This window comes from Malania oleifera, chromosome 5 (genome assembly GCF_029873635.1).
Source record: "Malania oleifera isolate guangnan ecotype guangnan chromosome 5, ASM2987363v1, whole genome shotgun sequence".
NCBI classification, from domain to species: domain Eukaryota; kingdom Viridiplantae; phylum Streptophyta; class Magnoliopsida; order Santalales; family Ximeniaceae; genus Malania; species Malania oleifera.
In genome coordinates, this window is record NC_080421.1 from 4,758,271 (window position 1) to 4,782,780 (window position 24,510).

At 35.5% G+C, this 24,510-nt stretch overlaps 1 protein-coding gene across 1 annotated transcript; it reads right to left on the minus strand.

The window, feature by feature from the left end:
* Positions 1 to 23,407: 23,407 nt before the first annotated feature.
* LOC131156714 (chaperone protein dnaJ 11, chloroplastic-like) lies at positions 23,408 to 23,770 on the minus strand. The gene has a single exon (XM_058110600.1). It carries the CDS (start codon positions 23,768 to 23,770, stop codon positions 23,447 to 23,449), a length of 324 nt encoding a protein of 107 aa, XP_057966583.1. The 3' UTR covers positions 23,408 to 23,446.
* Positions 23,771 to 24,510: the final 740 nt, after the last annotated feature.

A 24,510-nucleotide genomic window follows, 5' to 3' on the forward strand; every position in this document is an offset into this window, starting at 1 on the left:
AGACGTAGATGCTTCAGCTTCTTTTGATGGCACTTCTTGGTACCCATCTTCAATGATGTCCATGACATCTTGAGCACCTAGTAGGACTCTCATTTGAATGCACAAGTTGTCTTAGCTGTCTTTTGTCAGTTTTGGAATGACCGTTTGTGTAGTACCGTTCACCATCAGGTTTGATATATATCAAAACTGAATGTTAGGGATGGATTTTGTCGGCGCGTGTGAGCACATGGGGAGGCTCCCAGACTCTGTTTGAGACGCAATTTTCACCTATGGACTTCTCTTGACGTATTCTACGCAATGGTATGCTCAAAAATACATTTCAAGCAACTTCAAATCTGGGAAAAAAATTTAAATTCCTCTCTATTCGCTTCTATTTGGCGAATTCTGGCAAACCTTGACCTCTTTCATTTCTTCCTTAAGATTAGAATATGAAATGAAACATATCCTTGCATGTAAAGGTACAGAGAGAGAGAGAGAGAGCTGGACAAAAAAGGGATGTGACACAAGAGGAATGAATCCATAAGAAAGAATGAGAATGGGAATGGAATGAAAAAGAAACTAATATTACATTTAGTCGGTGGAATTAATGTCTACTTCTAATAAGGAGTAGAGTGGTTATAACTAATAGAGGATCTTTGATAGCTAATTTATACCCAAAAAAAAAAGTGTTATCACTTTAAAGTAAACTAGCTGCACGCACGCGTGATGTGTGTACTCTGTGATTTTTTAGGAGTTTTGATTTGTAACGTGATATTCATACGTTTCAAAATCTTGATTTTGTAAATGAAAACATGTCATTTGAAATTGAATGGTAATGATAATATATAAATTTGTGTGATTAATAGAAACGTATAAAGTAAAATTCATGTGTAGTAAAATGTTTACAGAAAAAAAAAATAGTTATAAGCAAAAACGTGTAGCTACTATTGTACATTAATAGGTAATAGTTAAAAGGTATTTAAAATTTATATGTAATACAATGGAATAAAATACCAATACTTATTAAAGGAAATAATAATAATAAAATTTTGAACCATGAAGAAGAAAGATTTTATTTGAAAGAAAGCTTTCAACTAGCCAATATTGATTTGAAAAAAAAAAAAAAAAGGAAAGAAGGGGCTTGGCTTGCCTTCACAATGATTGGACTTAGCACAAGGTTAGATCAATTGAATGGAATGAATGAATTGCTACTGATACCATTTAGAACTCTGGACTTCCCATTGGGATATCATATAGCTAATTCTATTCTATATTATGGGATTATTGGTTGAAAGTAATCTTTCACTCCTAAATTGGTATTTGAATTGTGCCTCGTTTTGTTTTCCTATATAGGAAGGATTACCCAACAATTTTTTACCATGAGAATGTCTATACAATACTAAGTAAAGGCTTTGTCACAAAGTCGCAAACACACACGACACTACCTAGAAGCCTTGAATTTTGCAACGGGTCATGGATCCACGTAATCTCTAATGAAGAAAAATGTTTAATTTAAAACCCACTAACTACAATAGGTTATATTGTTATTTGGACTAACAAAGTCATGTGACACTCAAATCATTAGGACCCATAAAAATTCAAATGCTAAAATAACATCTTTTAGTTTATGAATTTTTAAAATATTATATGAAAAAATTGCCGCTTGCAAGTATTTTTCTGTTGAGGTTGAGAAATTAGGCTTCCACTATTTTCAGTTGGATTTTTTGAGATGATATCATTGGAAGGCCAGGCCCAGTATTTAAAATCTGGTCTGTTGTCTGGTCTGATCATCCCTAGGCCCAATCTTGTTCCTTTTCGGGCCCTCCCATGCATATAAGGCTTTGGGCCTGCCCACGTTGCCTTTTGTATTCCTTTTTTATTTTTTTTGCACCCCATGAATTTAAAATTTTAAACCCTTTTATAATATTTTTTTTCGGAACACTTGAGATTCTTTTATTGTTTTTATTATGATTTTTAGCCTTCAATTAGTGAAGAATTTTGTTTTATTTTTTATTTCTTCTTTATATTAAATACTAGGATAAATCTAGCAACATTCTCTCACTTTTTAAAATATGACATTTCACCATTCTTATTTTCAAAAGCTATTGCAAAATTTTTTAAGATTTAATTTTTTTAACAAAGTAAACCTTCTGTTGGTTGACCATTATTCAACCGTCAAGTTTAGTGGAAAAAAATTCAATTTTATCCTTATTAAAATGACAAATTTACGCTTTCACTTTATTTAAGATAAATTAAGAAAATAACATTAATTTGATAAATTAAGTTGGAAAAATCGGTCATTTAATTGTAATATATTTTAAAACTTAAACTTATAAGTGAATTGAACACCCAATGACTAAATCGAGTCAATCAGTTAACATAAGCATTGCAACAAATTAAATTATTATTTTTTTAAATTAAAAATATAATAAATGAATAATAATTTTAAAAAATACTTAAATAATTATATTATATAAAATATTTGCTATATATATTTCATGAAAATTAATAAATAAATATATCTTTAAAAAATAAAGTATAACTTAAAAAATCGGCTCGAATAAGACAATTTGTTAATTTGGGGCTCACTTTTTGAGTCTTGTTGAATGTCATATTTAATAACATAGCAATTCAAATAAAATTAGGAAAAGCAGATGAATTGTCTCAAACAATGATCAACCAATTAATATAAATTTGATTTTTTTATTCATTTAACATTCATATTTAATATACAAAAAAATTAACATCCAATTTTATAATTTAATTTATAAAGAATGAATTTTAAAATTTTAATTTATCTTTTTTGACACTATATTTGATTAAGTTACTTGAATTTTAAAAATATTAAACTACGTTCTATTTGTTTTATGATGTGTTTAGTCATTAACTTTTTATAAAAATCACGTGACAAACATTCTTTAGTATTATAACTATTAGATATTTTTATGATCTATTTACTCATATCTTTAAAACAATTGGAATAATAATAGATTTTTTTTGTTATGTTGATTTTAATTGGTTGATCCAAAATAATTGGACTGGATAAACCAATTAATTTGAAAATCATTTAGGTCTTTGAGTCGCTTAATTAGTTTTCAAGATATAATACTGACCATTTCTTCAATTTAATTTATTAAATAGATACCACTTTAAAATACCATTTTATTATATTTAAAATTATTTTTTTTTCACACATACTTAATGGTTGACCAAAAATCAATTAATGGAACATTTATTTTGTTAACAAAATTAAATCTCAAGCGATTCTTTGGTAGTTTTTGAAATCTCAGGAGGTTGAGTGTCACTTTTATGAGGTATTGTTAAATTTGACCCTAAATACTATGAAACACCAAATATTATTATAATTTGATTAAAAAATTATTAACAACATATAAATTAAATTGAATTAATTGAATTACTATATATTTTATTTTTTATCACTTTTCTTAATAATTATAAAAAATGAGTAAACATAAGCCCAATGGACTTTTATTATATCAAAGACTTGAAAAAAGAGGTCCCCTATATAATTTGTTGCAGAAAATGCATTAGTTGCCTTTGCTATACACCCAAAATTTTACCATATACTCTTAAGCAAAGGCAGAGTCATGTGGACAAATAGATACACTTGCCTAAATGGTGTGAACAATTGATTACTCAAGAAGGATTATTTTGCTTTCTTTAGCCAAGCTTACCTAAAACCCCACTTCAATATTTCCCATTCTCTACCAAAATCACATTTGTCAAAACAAGCCCCATATCATGATCATGATAAATCAATTGCACCATAATTGTACCCTAATTTCCATTAACTGTTTAATTTATCATTCTTTAATGCATTGAATTGTCCGAAACTTCAAACTTTATTTCTAAGATCAATAAAAGAAAACATAAATATTTTTTTTTTATTTTTTGTAGTCTTTAGTATTTCAAAAATAACAGTCTAGGGGTATTCGTATAGGTACTACACACAATAATAGGCTTAACACTCACTCAGATTTTGATCCATATGTGTAAATTAGATGACAAATTTCTTAGTTTAATATTTTTGTAGAAATCTTTCATTATAGGAATGTTAAGATGCTTGTCATGTGAATCAAATTCGTACTATCTCGAATGAACTTGAGAATGAGAAGTCCACGTATCATATATTTTCGATTATATTGAAAGATACTTCGAATCAAACATCCTCTATGTTTGGTGAAGTTTCCCAAAAAGGGGGAAAACAATTGAATACTATTTGTCTTGTTTTATAAGTATGTACAACTAAATATTTAAATATCTTTATAAAATTTACCAAAAAAAAAAAAATGAGTGAAATGATAAGTTAATCCTTGTATTATTAAGTGAATTTTATTTTAATTCTTATGGTTCTAATTAATATTACTAAATACTTATTTATTCTATTCAATTAGAGTTGTCATCTAGAACAATTTAACTCTATTCATGAACTAGAGAGTGAGAATTAAGGGAAAGTCGTTCCACTTTGTGGATAACTCAAGCCATGAGACAACCCCGATTAGATACCACTAGTTATGGAAAAAATAGAATATAATTCTTTTAAAATTATTTTATATTAACTATGCATCATTTTAAAACTTCTTATATGCATGTATTTTTCATTTTTAAATGCTAGTCTCCTCGCAACATATAGTGATGCTAATGTCTAATTTCAAGCACAAAATAATAATATTTTATTCATACTTTTAAAAAATAATTTTGCTTCGCAAATACTCATGTTTGTCTAAATATCGTTGCATAAAGACATTTTCATATTTTCATGTTTTTTGGGAACCTTACCTCCGCGCATATAATGAGCACATGCTTGGCCGACCTCAAAACTGACCTCATTTGTAAGGAGTCTCACCTAAGCACATACTTGATTGACCTCCAAATTGAGCTCGAGGCCAACTTGAAGACCGACCCCAAAGCTGGCCTCATTTGTAAGGAGCCTCAATAAAGCACATACTTGATTGACCTCCAAATTGACCTCGAGGCCAACCAGAGGACCGACCTTAAAGTTGACCTCATTTGTAAGGAGCCTTACCTAAGCACATACTTGGTCAACCTCCAAACTAACCGCAAGGCCAACCTCAAAATTGACCTCAAGACTGATCTCAAGGTTGGCCTCAAGGCTGATCTTAATGTTAACCTCAAAATTGACCTCAAGGCCGACCTCTGAAACGACCTTATTTGAAGGGAGCCTCACCTAGGCACATGCTTGGGTGACCTCTAAGCTAACCTCAAGACTGACCTCAAGGCCGACCTTAAAGCCAAACTCATTTGTAGGGAGCCTCATGTAAGCACATGCTTGGCTAATCTTTAAGTAGACCACCAAATCGACCTTAATGTCGACCTCCTAATCAACCATAATTTTTTCTTAATCGTCCATTCCCGACGAGACAACACACATACCTATGAATGTAACTACCATCTAGTCCCTAATGAGGAAGCCACATCCCAAAGAGAGTTAATTCTCAAGGAACCAAGGAACAAGAGGGGGGGGGGAAGAGAGTGAAGGAGGTAAGTTAAATCATAATCTAGTTTTTTTTTTCTAACCTTGACTTTGGCATCGAAGAGATCTCCCGAAGGTTACCAGAACCTCTCAAGAGCCAATTCTTATTCTTGCATATTAGAAGCAACGGGGCTTATTCACCAGCCTTTTATTCAATTGACCTTTGAAGCAACGATATATTTTTTATCAACACATATTAAACTATGCATATTTGTTGTCCAAATTTGAAATTTTAAGGTAGTCAGTTTACAAATAAAGGGGAAACCTTTGAAGCGGTGATATATTTTTTAGCATCATCGCGTATTAAATTGTGTATATTTGTAGTCCAAATTTGAAATTTTAAGGTAGTTGGTTTGAGAGGAGATTTTTGCACAATTTCCATAAAAAATGACATATTACTATTGTAACAACCTGCCTATTTTACCATATACATATATTCATATTTATTTATTATTATTTTTTTCCTACATAATAACATTCATAATAACTCTGATATCTTGCTAAACTGATATAGTCATGATCAACTCGGACCCATGGGTACCAAGGATATACCTGTCATACATCTCTAATACCTAAGCAACGCAAAACATAAATTACATACATGTCATATAACAACGGGCACAATACCAGAACTCTACTGAATATGTCATACATATATATATACAAACATCCACAAAAGGACCAAAAAGCATCCTAGGGTCATAACCCAAAAACCAATCTGACCCTAACTCAACTACTTACCCTTCTGACGGGGTAGTTTGGTCAACCTTTACTACTGCGAAGCTCTATCTGCTCTTCTATCTGAATTTCCTAAAATGTTTGTAATGTTGGAGTGAGACATCTCTTAGTAAGGGAGATAAACTAATATCAGTGTGTGACAATATGAGTATTATGGTGCTTAAACATAAACTGTACATAATATGTAAATATATATATATATATATATATATATGATAAAATTGGCTATATAAATTCTGAGTAAAACATGATTCATTATATCATAATAAATAATGTACTAAATTTTGTAATCATGTAAACATCTTCTATAACTGTACAATACTGAAATAATACTCAAGATGGATAGCTAGTCGATGTCATGTTTTACCCCCCACATAATAGGGTTGTGCGGCCCATAGGTGGGACCTAGCAATGGTTGGTCGACCAAGCTAAGTCAAACATATGTATGTAAGCACGATGGGCTTGCCCCACCTGGTCCAGATTGCCAAGGGAACACTTGCACTACATTGAACCACATCGCCTGCCATCTCCCACACTCTATCTGAGATGTGTGGTAGCATTAACATAAACTTATACTTGAACTTAAACTTAGAGTTACGGTATTGTGCTTTGAAATCTAGACTAAGTCATCCGGGTTCTGATAACATATAATACATTTCATATTACTAATACATAGTTTTTTCATATTTCAAAGTAATATCTGATATGATATTATTTTCCTGATTTCTGACAAAACTTGCATATTACGGCATCTGCGCCGACTTATAAATCACGACATTTGCGCTGACCATATCTTAGCATATAAATCACGACATTTGCATTGGTCATATCATAACATACCGAACATAAAATTTTTGCACTGTTTTACATAATATTCACAATCATAGTTCATGTACCTTTTTTTTTTATGGTTTTTCTAAAAACTATCATAATATGCTTATTCTGGAAAAATCATATTATTCTGATATAACATAATTTCATAGAAATTTATACTCATGCCACACAAATGTGAGTAATACTCTAAACATAAAATACGATCTGAAATCATATTTTCTGATAAAATGTATCAAATCTATTATCCTGTTCAACAGTAGTATTTTCAAACATTATACCATATCATACATAATTTCTAAAAATAAATGTTATATATTAATAAATAATCTAATGAAAAATGCTGACTTAATTTATCCCCTTACCTGGCTTACAGAGAAACCCACAAATTCAACTAAACCTACTCTTGTGTGTTCCCAGCTCAACACCCTAAAATTTATATTTTCCTAACAAATCAACAAACACCAGTATAATACCTTCCAACACATTCCCCTCAATTCAGAAATACCCAATAACTTATTAAACTTAAAATAACCAACTTACCCAGATTTTGAGATGGTGCCGAAATACTCCAAATCAAAATTTTGATCCAGCAATGTTGTAGAGAATCTTCCCAAGAGTAATGTGACAGTTTCCGATCGTCGAACCGGCGAGAATCGAAGTCGGAAATCTAGAGAGAAGACAGAGAAACGGATTTTAGAGAGAGAAATAGGGTTTGCATGTGAATTTCTTGTTGAAATCCCGATTTGAGCTTATATATAGATTGTTGTCTAAGTGACCTCGTCGACGAGCCATGCCACTTCATTGACGAGTCCAAGAAGGGAGTTCGTCGACAAAAGTTATGAGTTCGTTGACAAGTCCGCTTGTCCTTAATCCTGCTTTCAGTTTCTTTTCGTCGACGAGACACGTGTCCTCGTCGACGTTCTCAAAAAGGCCACTCGTCAACGAATATTCTGTACTCGTCGACGAGACCCTGCTAAGCCCCCTTGGAAAAATCTTTTTTCTCTATTTTCCTTTATTATTTAATTGCTATAATTCTCTGAATTTCTACAACTGCTTCTAGATTCTGTCATACCAAATCATAGAAATTACTAGCCTTCCTAGAATTGTATTTCAAGAGGCATTTCAAGTGTGCCCTATGTATTGCTGGGATATCTTTCGAGATACGATCCCTCAAAAAGTTAGCTAGCATTTTAATTTTACTTATTTGAGTTTAAGTGATACCATTGTGTTTACGATTCAAAATTTAGAAAATAACTATTGAGTGTTATTATCTAGGAAGACTGTCAATTGTAAATATAATTTTCCTACACAGAATAGAACAAAAATAAGAAAACCTTTGAGGGGGACAAAACACTAATCTAACGGTTTAAAGGCGCAATTATTTAGTGCTAGAACAAAAATAAGAAAACCTTTGAGAGGGACAAAACACTAATCTTACGTTTTAAAGGCGCAATTATTTAGTGCTTTATGATTCCACCATTATTCCATTTTGATTATACATTAATTCCACCAAATATCTATCATAGATTTCCCTTTTTGCCCTTCAGCTTACATGTTTCACTCATTATAATAATACCAATGGCCCGTTTGACTATTTTCTACTTTGATGGGCCTTTAGAACCGCATAGGAAGAAAGATAAATAAAAAATTATTTTTATTGCATTTGTACATTTATAATTATAAAAACAAATATTGATGGTAAATTTTTAAACTTAATTTAATATATATTATTTTGTTTTATTTACTTTTCTTAATTACCAAACATAAAAAGATAGTTTTCTTCATATTTTTTTTCTTAATATTTTTGAAGTTTCGAATAGAATTTAAAAGACTTCAAATTTGAATCTTAGATTACATTTAATTTATAGAATTAAAAATATTTTTATGAAATATCATTTTAAAAAAGTTCATTCTTGAATTGTAGGATTTTTTTTATTTGATTTGTATTCTAAGTTTTTTAGAAAAAAAATTATCCTTATACTCTTTTATTTTGTATAAACAAGATATATATATATATATATATGTTGTCACGCCCCGAACCCGAAAATGGGACCCAGGGGTGAATTTAAGTTACCTAACCTGTCTCTGTATCAATTAAAACATACATGATACCTCATACAAAGAGGGTCCGACCCCATGGGGTGAACGGATGCCCTACATACATACATACAATCCTCCATACTCATCAAAATACACAGCGGAATACATTCTTTCTATACATAACTGTACCATACTAGAGTCTATACCATACAAGGATTATACATCCCTACAATTAACATACATACTACGGGCGACTACAAAATCCATCACGACCACCCGATTACAAAACTCGTACCTATCAGGTACTAACAGTGGCTAAACACACCCCCGCTTCCGGATGCTAGGATGCTAGTTTCGGCTACCCGAAAGACCTAAAAAATATTTGTATATATTTGGGGTGAGACACCTCTCAGTAAGGGAGAAAACAGGTTATATCAGTATGTGGCATACCGGTGTCATTTTCATACTTTATAACATATTCATATGATACAGTTTGAAACAATACGTATAGTTTCAAAACAAGTTCCATACATTTCCATACAATTCCATACAGTTCCAATATTTTCACAAATCCATTCCAGTTTATACAATACTCAAATACATACATACATACATACATATGGTCAGTGTCGTCACACTACTCACAACTGCACGAGTCACCTAGTCTCACAGCGGTTATGTTCCAACACATTAAACTACGAAGGTTTCCGACTCAGGCCCAATAGTGATTCCATTGCTACATATGCAACTATACAAGGTCACCTGGTCTAACCCCGATTACGTTACCATGTGCAAATTACGCTGCGTCAACCTAGGCCCACTGTGGTCCGTTGCTACATTCAGTGACCAACCGAATCATACTGGTGATATTTCGCACCCCAGATATAGAGCTGGCCACTCTTGCCCACAGTAGTTAACCGTTACAAGGCATAACGTACGGTTGTTAGCCGCCCCTAGACGTTTCGGCATACGGTAGTTAGTTGCTCCTAGCGGATTTTTACAAAACTTGGAATCAGTTTGGAACTCACGTTCCTATACATTTCAGCGTACGGTAATTAGCCGCCACATAACTGTTTTCACAAATACTTGGAACATTTACATACCTGCACACATACCACACTTATTTAGTTTACAGCAAATCATATCGTTTACAATTTCAAGTATACAGTTTATGCAAATATGGATTACGGTCACCTCAATAATACAGTTTAAATAACATAAACGGTTTTCCAATCAAATAAGAGATGATACCCGAAATCCCCAATTTTCCTGAAAACTGTAACCCAAAAATCCCATGTTTTTACCCGATAGATTTCCCCAAATAAGTAGCCAAAACATACATACGATCGTAGCCTACAAGCTTACGGATCTTGATTACGAAAATGAACTGATATAAACAGAATCCCCTTACCTCAACCCGAAACCAAACCACGAACTCTATGGCCCTCGAAACTACGAACCGAGACTTCGAAATCTACAAACTACAATACTAAACATGCTTATAATTCATACTACTATACACATACCGAATCAGAAATGAAAACCGAGCCTTACCTCGATTTTGGCCCGAAACCAAAAATCCTCCGAAACGAGATTCCGATACACTAGAAACGTAGAGAATCCTTCACTGATCCTCGCTATAACTTTGGATTTGTGAATCCGGGCAACGATCGGCAATCAAAGCTAGAGAGAGAGAGTGGAGGGAGATTCTAGAGAGAGAGAGAGAGAGAAATTCCATAACTTAACAATGAAGAAAGCCAAAATATCCCTTTTATAGACCTTTGACCCGAGGGATTTGGTAGACGAAAAGTGTATTCGTCGATGAAAAATCCGGTATTTCGTCGAGCTGTCGGCGATGTCATCGACGAAGTCTGATATTTCCAATTTTCCCAAACCTCTCAGCTTTCCTTCGTCGACGAACCTATGAATTTCGTCGACGAAAATCCTACTACCTTCGTCTACGAATTCTAGCTTCGTCGACGAAGCCTGCAGAATTTCCATTTTGCCCCTCTTTTACATAAAAATCCACATATCACGGTTCGGGTTCTTTCAATCTCCCCTCCTTACAAAAATTTCGTCCTTAAAATTTGCAATCTCTTATTACAATACATTCATACTACTACATACATAGTCACTCTAAAGCGAAACCAAGCTGTCACAAAAGACACATACGTACTCTAGAGGATACCAAGCTGTCACAATACATATATACTGATACCAAGTGGTCACCATCCATACATACATTCTCTAGAGATCACAACAGCCATTTATACTCAGCCCCGTTACAATACATACATACACACTCTAGAGAATACGACGGTCATTTATACGCAGCCCCATTACTATACATACATACATTTCCTCACTTATGGTAGAGGAAAAATACTGTGGTTACATACATACAAAGCCTCAAGAGTTCTCAATACAACAAGACCCATCCAAAGACTAACCACTAATACCATACGATAACAGAGTATTACATACATACATACATACTCATACTACCCTACTATCAAAATACAACTCAAAACAACTGTGGGTACTTCCAGCGTATTTCTGTTTCTAGTTCCCAAGAAGCTTCCTCAACCCCATGGTTACGCCACAATACCTTCACCAACGGTATCTCTTTGGTACGAAGCTTCTGAACTTTACGGTCCAAAACCTGAACAGGTATCTCCTCATACGCTAAAGTATCCCCGACTTCCAACTCATAGTAACTAATAACATGTGAAGGATCCAACACGTACCTCCTCAACATGGATACGTGAAATATATCGTGGACCCTAGAGAGTGCTGGGGGTAGTGCAACTCTGTAGGCTACCGAACCCACTCGCTCAAGTACCTCGAATGGTCCGATATACCTCGAGCTCAACTTGCTCTTCCTTCTGAATCTCATCACTCCTTTCATCGGAGCAATTCTAAGGAATACTTTACCCCCTACCTCGAATTCCAACTCACGGCGGTGAACATCCGCATAACTCTTCTGCCGACTCTGAGTCGATCTAATCCTCTCCCATATTAAATTCTATCTTCTCAAACGCCTGTTGTACAAGTTCAGGTCCTAAAACCTGACGTTCACCTACCTCATCCCAATACAAAGGAGATCGACACCTCCGACCATACAAAGCCTCGAACGGTGCCATCCCTACACTAGCCTGGAAGCTGTTGTTATAGGCAAACTCCACTAGTGGCAGAAACTGAATCCAACTACCACCAAAATCCAATACACAAGCCCGTAACATATCTTCCAAGATCTGTATCGTCCTCTCCGACTGTCCATCAGTCTGGGGGTGGAACGCTGTACTGAAAGTAAGCTTTGTCCCCAATGCTTCCTGCAAGCTCTTCCAAAATCGAGAAGTAAACCTCGGATCCCGATTAGAAACAATGGACACTGGTACTCCGTGCATTCTCACTATCTCATGCACATACAGGTCCGCTAGCCTACTCAAAGGGTAGCTAACCTTCATCAGTATGAAGTGAGCAGATTTCGTCAACCTGTCTACAATTACCCAAATAGCATTCTGCCTGTGAAGCGCTGTCGGTAATCCAGAAACAAAGTCCATAGAAATATGCTCCCATTTTCATACCGGAATGGGCAAAGGCTGTAACGGCCCTGTCAGCTTCTGATGTTTAGCTTTCACCTGCTGACACGTCAGATACTGCTCCACAAACTGGGCAATATCCCTCTTCATACCACTCCACCAGAAGGACTCACGCAAATCCTGATATATCTTTGTACTACCCGGATGTATCGTATACAAGGAACGATGCGCTTCCTCCAGAATCATTCTTCTAATCTCATTGTTACTTGGAACACATAGTCTGGTCCCAAACCTTAACACACCTTTATCCGAGATGTTAAAATCTGCAGCTGAACCCTGCTGCACTTTCTCCACAATCTCTACTAACTCTGCATCACTAGCCTGCACAGCTCTAATACGCTCAAACAATGTCGGTTGGATTACCAAGTTAGCAATGAAAGTCTGATGATCACCAGACACCAACTCTATGCCAAGGCTTTCCAGATCTTGCCTAACATGATGCTGAGCTACAACTGCACTTACTGCTGCATGTTCTGACTTCCGACTCAACGCATCTGCTACTACATTAGCCTTTCCTAGGTGATAGATGATCGTACAATCATAGTCCTTAATCAATTCTAGTCACCGCCTCTGCCTCATATTCAGCTCCTTCTGAGTGAAAAAATACCTGAGGCTTTTGTGGTCCATGAAGATCTCACACTGCACCCCGTACAGATAGTATCGCCAGATCTTCAGTGCATATACCATGGCAGCTAACTCCAAATCATGCATAGGGTAATTCTTCTCATATTCTTTCAATTGTCGAGAAGCATACACCACTATCTTACCCTACTGCATAAGCACACATCCCAAACCCTTCAGAGACGCGTCGCTATAAATCACATATCCACCATTCCCTAAGGGAATAGTCAACACTGGAGCAGTAATCAGCCAGTGCTTCAACTCCTGAAAGTACTGCTCTCTATCACTAGTCCACTCAAACTGAACTCCCTTCCTGGTTAATTGTGTCAGAGGTCCAGACAATTTAGAGAAACCCTCTACGAACCGACGATAATAACCCGCCAGTCCTAGAAAACTTCGAATCTCCTGCACACTTTTTGGTCTAACCTAGTAAACCACAGCTTCGATCTTGCTAGGATCAATAGAGATACCGCCCTCAGACACCACATGGCCTAAGAACACAACCTGATTCAACCAGAACTCACACTTCGTTAGCTTAGCGTACAACTTCTTTTCTCGCAACCTCTGTAGCACTAACCTCAAATGACCCACATGCTCTTCTGTACTCCTCGAGTATACCAGAATGTCATCAATAAACACCACCACGAATTGATCTAAGTACTCATGGAAAATCCTATTCATCAGATCCATGAACACTGTCGGCGCATTCGTCAACCCAAAAGGCATGACTAAGAACTCGTAGTGGCCATATCTGGTTCGGAAAGCAGTTTTCGCTATATCCTTTACTCTAACCCTCACCTGATGATATCTTGACCGCAAATCGATCTTTGAAAAGACTTGCATTCCCTGCAACTGGTTAAAGAGATCATCTATACGAGGCAAAGGGTAACGGTTCTTCACCGTCACTTTGTTAATCTCACGGTAATCAATGCACATCCGCATCGACCCGTCCTTCTTCTTCACAAATAGTACTGGAGCTCCCTAGGGCGAAACACTAGGTCGAATGAGTCCCCTGTCCAGTAATTCCTGCAACTGCTCCTTCAACTCATGAAGTTCTGCTGGAGCCATCCGATACGGAGCTTTAGAGATCGGTGCCTTGGAAGGCAGCAACTCAATCACAACATCCACCTCACGATCTGGAGGTAAACTGGGTAAATCATATGGAAACACATTCGAGAACTCACTGACTACCCGAATGTCCTCGAGTCTCAACTCATCCCGCGGCGGTTCCTTCACACAAGTTAGGTACCCCTGACAACCATCCAAGAGTAACCTCCTCGCCTGTAAAGCTGATAGAATCTATGGCGTAGAACGCACACACGATCCGGCGAACTCAAATTCCTGCTTCCCAGGAGGTTGGAACACTACCACCTTCTTCCGACAATCAATCACCGCATAGCTGGAAAACAACCAATCCATTCCCAATATAACATCAAAACCTAACATGTCGTATACTATAAGATTCGCCAGTAATAGTCTCTACTGAATCACAACTGGGCAGTTTCCTAACATCTTACTACAAATCGTTATACTCCCAGTCGGCGTAGTCACAGCCAAACATTCATCCAAAAGTTGGGTTTCAACCCCACACAATTTCACAAATCTAGCAGATATGAACGAATGGGTTGCCCCCGAGTCAAATAACACCACAACTTTATTCGAAAGCAATAACATGGTACCTTTCATCATGTTCCCAACATGTTCTACATCTACTGGAGTAAGTAAATATACCCTCGTCGGAGCCGTGGTCGCCTGGTAGTTCCCTCGAGGCATCTGATTACTCCCACGGTTCTAACTCTGTGTAGGCATAATCCTCCTCTATTCCTGACAACTCTTCGCCATGTGGCCTCTCTCGCCATAGTTGTAGCAGACACCCCAGAATGGCCGGCATTCGCCATCATGCCATTTATAGCATTTGGTGCATGGTGCAGAGGATGGATCCCCCTGAGCATTCGGCCGCTCGGTGTTCTGCCGATAACCAGAGCTGTAGTTATTATTCTTCTTCTTCCACTGACCCTGTCGAGGGCCACTCTGAGGACCAAAAGACACTGGCCTCTTTCCCTGAACCTGCACCACCTCATCTCCCCGAAGGTCGGTCTTAACTATAGTGGCTTTATCCACCAAAACAGAGAACTCACGGATCTGCAGCATCCCCACAAGACGGAGGATATCTTTCCTCAGACCCTTCTCAAACCTTCGCACCTTCTCGTGCTCATTCGGAATCAAATACGGTGCAAATCGAGATAACTCAATGTATCTGGAAGCATACCTCTGCACTGTCAAAGTCCCCTGTGTCAGGCCTGAAAACTCATCAGCCTTCGCATCCAGAGTGGAGACTGGAAAATATCTCTCAAAAAATACCTCCTTGAAACGGCCCCACGTCATATCATATGGACCAGCTCTCTGCCTCTCCAGCAGGCTCACTGCCGTCCACCATCGCCCTGCCTCCCCAGTCAACTGGAAGGTAGCGTATAAGACCTTCTGCTTCTCAGTGTAGTGGAGGACTCCCAAATTCCTCTCGGTCTTCTCAATCCAGTCCTCTGCCACTATCGGATAAGGTCCTCCCGTAAATGTCGGAGGTTGCATGCGGGTGAACCTCTCAATGGTACACCCTGCATCAGTAGAAGAGCTCTCGCGTCTCCTAACACTCTGTCCAATTTCCCGAATCACCTGTCTCGCCAAACCACGAGACACAGAAGGAGACTCGTCGCTTGCCGTCTCCTTGGAGCCACTCTCCAAGTTATTATCCTTGGGCTCCATACTGAAAATAGAATAGGAATCTGTTAGAATTCCTATATCGTACACAGTTAACACAATCATAGACCTAATCATGTCAACTATTACTCTCACTGGTCTAAGCTTGTCCCGTCACACCGACACGAGTCCATCAATGGTCTGCCCTGCCTTTACTGGAATCTTCATTCCAGGAAAAACACGGAATACCACCGACACCTCTCGATCTAGCAATAGAACAACCCTCGACCAACACTACCCATTTCCTACATCCTATACTCTGGTATGTACACATCAATACTCCTAACCAAGTCTACAAGACCTAACAACCTGGTTAGCTCTAATACCAAGCTGTCACGCCCCAAACCCGGAAATGGGACCCAGGGGTGAATTTAAGTAACCTACTCTGTCTCTGTATCAATTAAAACATACATGATACCTCATAGAAAGAGGGTTTGACCCCATGGGGTGAACGGATGCCCTACATACATACATACAATCCTCCATACTCATCAAAATACGCAGTGGAATACATTCTTTCTATACATAAATGTACTATACCAGAGTCTATACCATACAAGGATTATACATCCCTACAATTAACATACATACTACGGGCGTCTACAAAATCCATCACGACCACCCGATTACAAAACTTGTACCTATCAGTTACTAACAGTAGCTAAACACACCCTCGCTTCCAGATGCTAGGATGCTAGTTTCGGCTACTCGAAGGACCTGAAAAATATTTGTATATATTCGGGGTAAGACACCTCTCAATAAGGGAAAAAATAGGTTATATCAGTGTGTGGCATACCGGTGTCATTTTCATACTTTATAACACATTCATGCGATACAGTTTGAAACAATACGTATAGTTTCAAAACAAGTTCCATACATTTCCATACAATTCCATACAGTTCCAGTATTTTCACAAATCCATTCTAGGTTATACGATACTCAAATACATACATACATACATATGGTCAGTGTCGTCACACTACTCACAACTGCACGAGTCACTTAGTCTCACAGCGGTTACGTTCCAACACATCAAACTACGAAGGTTTCCGATTCAGGCCCAATAGTGAATCCATTGCTACATATGCAACTACATAAGGTCACCTAGTCTAACCTCGATTACGTTACCATGTGCAAACTACGCCGCGTCAACTAGGTCCACTGTGGTCCGTTGCTACATTCAGTGACCAGCCGAATCATACTGGTGATATTTCACACCCCGGATATAGAGCCGACCACTTTTGCCCACGGTAGTTAACCGTTACAGGGCACAGCGTACAATAGTTAGCCGCCCTTAGCTGTTACAGTATATGGTAGTTAGCCGCCCTTAGCTGTTACAGTGTATAGTAGTTAGCCGCCCTTAGCTGTTACGGCGTACGGTAATTAGCCGCCCCTAGCCGTTTCGACGTACGGTAGTTAGTCGCCCCTAGTCGATTTTTACAAAACCTGGAATCATTTTGGAACTCACGTTCCTATACATTTCAGCATACGGTAATTAGCCGCCACATAACTGTTTTCACAAATACCTAGAACATTTACATACCTACACACATACCACACTTATTTGGTTTACAGCAAATCATATCGTTTACAATTTTAAGTATACAGTTTATGCAAATATGGATTAGGGTCACCTCAATAATACATGTAGACACCCCATTTTTACCCAGGCCCAATATTATTATTATTATTTTTAATATTATTATTATTTTGCTATTATTATTATTATTTTTTTTATTACTATTATTATTATTATTATTTTCATATATTATTGTAATTACTTTATTATTATTTTTATTAATTTTCTATTATTACAATTATTATTATTATTATTTTCATATATTATTGTAATTACTTTATTATTATTTTTATTAATTTTCTATTATTACAATTATTATTATTATTATTTTCATATATTTTTATTATTACTTTGTTATTATTATTATTACTATTATTTTATTATTATTATTATTTATTTTTCTATATTGATATAAGTAATTTGTTATTATTACTATTATTTTATTATTTATTTTCCTATCACTATTATTATTATTATTATTATTATTATTATTATTATTATTATTATTATTATTACCATAATAAGTAGTTATACTCATATATATTGTTTCCAAAAAGAAAAAATACCATAAAATACAAAAAACCAAAAAAGGAAAAGAGATGGGTTAGGGTTGCTAAAAGTTTTTATATAAGGGGCCTCTTCTTCTCTACCACAGGCAGCCGGGGGGCAGAAACAAAATAAAAAAAAAAACCTCTCTTTGTTCTTCAGCCTGACCGCTGCACCCAGCAGCTCTCCGGCAACCCTAGCCTCTCCCATCTCTTTCTCCCCTCTACTCTCTGTCTCTCCCACACCACCAGGCCAGCCCCTCCATCCTCTCTTCTCCATCTTCACCTCAATCTTTCAACCATCACCGGCAACTGTGGATCTCCTCAGACCACCTCAGTCCCGCGGCACCACCCAACTCCTGCTGGTCTCGGCTCCACGATGCCAGCTTCTGCAACCGCCGGAGGTTCTCCACGCCAGCACGGGTAGAACCCTCCGAACCCAGTCCCGAAAGTTCCCTCCGGCGAGCACCACTGGTCCGAGACCCCAACATCATCCACACTCCAGCTCCTCTGCAACTCCGGTGACCACCCGAGCAGCCACCAACCGAGACACCAGCAGCGGTTGAATCTCCTCCATCAAACCCCCCGTGAGCCTTGTGATACCACCGCAGCACCACAGCCAGACTAGCAGTCACCCCGGCGGCCTCCTGCTTCTGCACAGCCAGACGACACACCCGTCTCCGGCCCCCTCTGTAAGCCCTACTGCATGCAAACACTGACACACACAATACACATATATATTTATATATTTATTAGTGTTTATATATATATATATACACGTATATATTGGTTTTGGTTTGGGGTTTTAATACTTAAAGTTTAAACTTTTCATATATTTGCCTCTATATGTATATACTATATTGACCATATTAGCATTATTATACGTATATTATTTATAGTAATATTATTATTATTTATATATTATGTTATTATGTTGTTTTGTATATCATTATTAATAATGTTGTTAGATTGTTCGTATATTACCATTAATAATATTATTATATGATTTGTATAATATTTCTAATATCGTCCTCACATCATAGGTGTATTGTTATTATTAGTATTATATGATTTATATATCATTATTAGTAATATTATTATATAGTTGGTTTATTAATATTAGCATTGTTATTATATTAATTATATTAGTATTAGTATTACGTAGTTTGTATATTATTATTAATTACATGATTGCGTTATTCTTATGTTACTGGTTTGTATATTACTATTAGTAAAATTACGGTATGGTTTGGATGTTATTATTATATTAATTATCATATTGATTTTATTAGTATTAATATTCTATTGTTTGCATATGGTTGGTATTATTAATATGTAGATTGTTTTATTATTGTTATATGCTATTATTGGGTTTATTATGTAGATTGTTTCATTATTATGTTTAGGTTTATATAGTTGATTTGCATATATTATATATTGGTTACGGTTAGCATGTTGATATATCTAGTAATATTGTGTTTAGTATTTTAGTGTATTTGGCATGTTAGTTTTAAGGTATGTTCAATATTATAATGGATATTACATATTATATATTTATTACTATCATATTCGTAGTATTTTAATGTACACAATATCATTTATCTTGGTAACCTTAGTATTTTGGGATTATGTTATTATATTATATATTAGGGTATATTTAAAATTGCTGCATTACTACTATATATTCTTAACATTGTACATCATGTTTTGATTTATTGTATTCTCATATTTTGATTTATTGTATCTTGATGTACTTTTAGGGTTGAAATTGCTTCCATATAAATTATTTACTTAGGGTTTTGGTCATTATTGTACTCACTTTGTATTTAATATTTGTATAGTTAGGGTTGTGTATTAATTTTGGCAACCATTTTGTATTTATTATTTTCAGCAATACCTTGTTTCCATAATTTCATTATTTCTTTACTTGTGCATAGGTTTCCATGTTTTAATTTGAATTTTGGTTTATCTTTTTTATCAATTATTTCCATATGGGTGTAAAGGTATTTATAGGATATTAGGGGTGTATACCATTAGGAAGATTATTATTATTACCTTTTATTTATAGTGTATTATTATTATCATGCGTGAAATTATTATGTTACCATTATGATATTTAGAATATGTATTTATTGTTAATATGTGCGTATTAATATTATTTATTATTGTCATTATGGGATTACTACTATTAATATTAATATTATTATTATTATTATCATTAGTACCATTATTAATATTTTTACTATTGTTATTTATTATTATTATTATTATTATTATTATTATTATTGTTATTATTATGTTCATTATTATAATGATTATTATTATTCTATTTTATTATATATATATTTTTTATTATTTATTAAATATTTTTTATTTTTATAATCCCTATGATTTTATTGCGGGGGTATGAGCCTTTGGGCATCACGTACCCTAAGCTCTGAGAGAATATATATGTATATATTTATTTGTTTATTTATTTATTTATTTTTCATATTTATTTATAAAGTCACAAAAAGGAGTAATTTAAAGACTTACTAGATTTAACTTAAGGATAATTTCAAATTAATTAGGTACCGTTCGTAAGAACGGGCGCGTAGGGGGTGCTTGTACCTTCCCCTCGCGTAACCATACTCCCGAGCCTAATTCTGGTAACATAGACTCATTCTACCCCTAACGGGGTAGTAATCACGTATTCTAGCCGCACTAAAGGTTAGTGGCGACTCCGACACTTTCATATTTTTAATTGAAAATTAAAATGATTTTTAATTTCCCTGCCTAGGGCACACGCGCTCCCGGGACGTCGCGACAATACAGTTTAAATAACATAAACGGTTTTCCAATCAAATAAGAGATGATACTCGAAATCCCCAATTTTCCTGAAAACTGTAACTCGAAAATCCCATGTTTTTACTCGATAGATTTCCCCAAATAAGCAGCCAAAACATACATACGATCATAACCTACAGGCTTACGAATCCTGATTTCGAAAATGAACTGATATAAACAGAATCCTCTTACCTCAACCCGAAACCAAACCACGAACTCTACGGCCCTCGAAACTACGAACCGAGACTCCAAAATCTACAAACTACAATACTAAACATGCTTATAATTCGTACTACTATACATATACTGAATCAGAAATGAAAACCGAGCCTTACCTCGATTTTGGCTCGAAACCCGAAATCCTCCGAAACGAGATTCCGATCCACTAGAAATATAGAGAATCCTTCACTGATCCTCGCTATAACTTTGGATTTGTGAATCCGGGCAACGATCAGCAATCAAAGCTAGAGAGAGAAAGTGGAGGGAGAGTTCTAGAGAGAGAGAGAGAGAGAGAGAAATTCCATAACTTAACAATGAAGAAAGCCAAAATATCCCTTTTATAGACCTTTGACCCGAGGGATTTCGTAAACGAAAAGTGTATTCATCGACGAAAAATCCGGCATTTCGTCGAGTTGTCGGCGACGTCGTCCACGAAGTCTGATATTTCCAATTTTCTCAAACCTCTCGGCTTTCCTTTGTCGACGAACCTCTGAATTTCGTTGACGAAAATCCTACTACCTTCGTCAACGAATTCTGGCTTCGTCGACGAAGCCTACAGAATTTCCATTTTGCCCCTCTTTTACATAAAAATCCACATATCACGGTTCGGGTTCTTACATATGTATATATATATATATATATATATATATATATGATTATATTTTATTTCAAAAGCATACTGTAACGAATTTAATACTTGTTTAGCTCTCCTTAAACTTTCAAGAATCAGAAAATAGAAAAAAGGGTAAATTATATGTATGAACTTCCCTTGTAGTTTAATTTAAATCAATTAGTCACCTGTGATTTTATGATTATTTACTCCTCCCCTAGTGATTTTCAAAATAATGAAAAGTTATAATACAGTTAATTCATGTTTACTCAAGTGTGTTTGCATAAAAGTGTCCCATATAAATAATCTACTTAAGAAATAGATGAGAAAAGTAGGGATCTTTTTGGAGGACCAAGGCGAATATGAGGGCCAAGGGTGTCATCGATTTGATCCCCTAACCTCTAATTTTATATTAATATTAATATATTTTGATTAATTTTTATTAGTATTATATTATTATTTTTCTGTTATTTTTAGGTTCATTAGACAATTATTGAGATTAAACATTAAAATAAATATCTCAAATTTTTATTTCAGTTTTGTATTTAATATATCCATTGATTAATGTATGCAGTATTTTAAAATGCCTTTATGAACACACATAGATTCTATAATAAAAATGGAGCACTAGTAAACAATTTAATTGTTATTTGAGGTTTAAGGAAAAGGGGAATTTTTATCCTTTAAAAACGTATCTCCACCCAATATATTGGTTTTCATCAAGAAAACTAATGATATTATAATTTTTCATAATTTTAAAAATTACACAAGGGTTTAATGTTCACAATAAAACTACAAATCAATTTAGTGATTTTTGGTCCAATCATAAGGGGATGTCTGTGATTTTCCCTAGAAAAAATTAACACATAGTAATCCACCTAACTTGATTTGTCATTGCAATGTAAGGATAATGGTATTACTTTTATTTATTTATTGAATTTTAATTTTATTACCATAGTAATTTTATCATTATATTTAATTATAAATATAATAGTCACATCTAACAATAATAAGGAAAGAAAAATGTCCAATGAAGACCAAAATAACAAGAACAATTTAATTCTAAATAAGAGTCTCATGGGAATGAGATTCTTATGAAACTTGCGGATGAAAACGGGAATGAGACTCAAAATTATTTATTTTCTATGAATGTGATAGTACTACAGATCGAAATCCCGCTCTCAAAATAATCATGCGAATAAGATTCACAAATTAAGAGTAATGAAATTTATCATGAGTATGTAACTATTAAAAGTCAAGGTAGTGTGAAGAAAGAGTAGACCACAGATAGGGATCCTAGTGCATCATCCTTTCTCTTCTCACAATATGAGAGATGCATTGTATACTCTAATCCATAATATCCACTATATAGATATTAATGCTAGCCCTTTTAGAAGTATATTTCCCGAGATATATTTTTATGAAAAATTATTAGATGCATTAAATATACATTAGATCTAATATGGTTTCTTTATATGTACACAGTACTATTTTGCTTAGGCGTCCATGAGCAAAAAGAAAACATTTATATTGAGAGGCACGAAAAAAATTATTATGAGAAGACAATTCAGAAGACAGCCCCAGCTACCAGCACTGGTCAGTCTCCCACGTCCGGTGACGGTACCCGCCGGCGAAGGCAGCCGTCGAAATGGACGAAGGCGCTCCTCTCGCCGTCGCCGGCCAGAACAGGGTACAGTCGTAGCTGGCGCGTTTGCTGGGATCCGACAGCGTCGAGTAGGCCGTGTGAATCTTCATGAACTCGTTAGCTGGCGTGTCTTTCTTGGTCATTGATACGACGTCGGGATGGTACTGTCGTGCCAGTCTCCGGTAGGCCGCCTTTATCTCGTGCCGGGTGGCACTTGCCGGAATTCCAAGAACTTCATACAGCGATATTGATGAAGAAGCCATTTCACAGAGAGAGAGAGAGGGAGAGAGAGAGAGAGAGAGAGAGAGAGAGAGAGAGAGAGAGAGAGAGAGAGAGAGAGAGGGATTCACGTTGTTTGAAATCAATTGGATGAATACGTTGTATATATAAATATAACAATGCATAGGTTTTGTGTTGGAAGGCTTATTCATCCGGTGGATGGTGTCCTATGCTGAGTCAGCAGACTACTTGTTTGGATAGCCACCGTTGCTTCCAGGCCCCATCATCCATTTGATGATGTACAAATTTGCATATGTGCTTAAATGTTTGCTACATATATATAACATAATCTTAATTTGCATTATATAACATATATATATATATGTATGTCCATTTCAAATGTGATATATAATATAAAATTTTTAACATGTCTTGACCTTGTCAGTGTAATAATCTTGATTGAAATTCATATCATCAATTTTGACTTTTTTGGAAGTCCCATGATTAATTTTAACATATCTTGATGTTGTTTGTGCAATAATCTTGATTGAAGTTTGTATTGTCAATTTTGACTTTTTAAGAAAAGAAGGGAGACTTATAAGGAGATATAAAAAGGGATATTTGAAAAAAAAAATATCATAAATTTTCAAAAATAAAAACCGAGTACCTTCTATTGAGGCCAAAGGAAATACTCCTCCCTAACATAAAACTCAAAAACCATCCCCAGCCTACTCATTTTTGCCATGTTGTGGTGCACACAATAAAATTTCACACCCTTAGATGT

Bases quoted from the DNA above. Each gene is read 5' to 3' on its own strand.
- LOC131156714 (XM_058110600.1), bottom strand. From the start codon at position 23,770: ATGGCTTCTTCATCAATATCGCTGTATGAAGTTCTTGGAATTCCGGCA.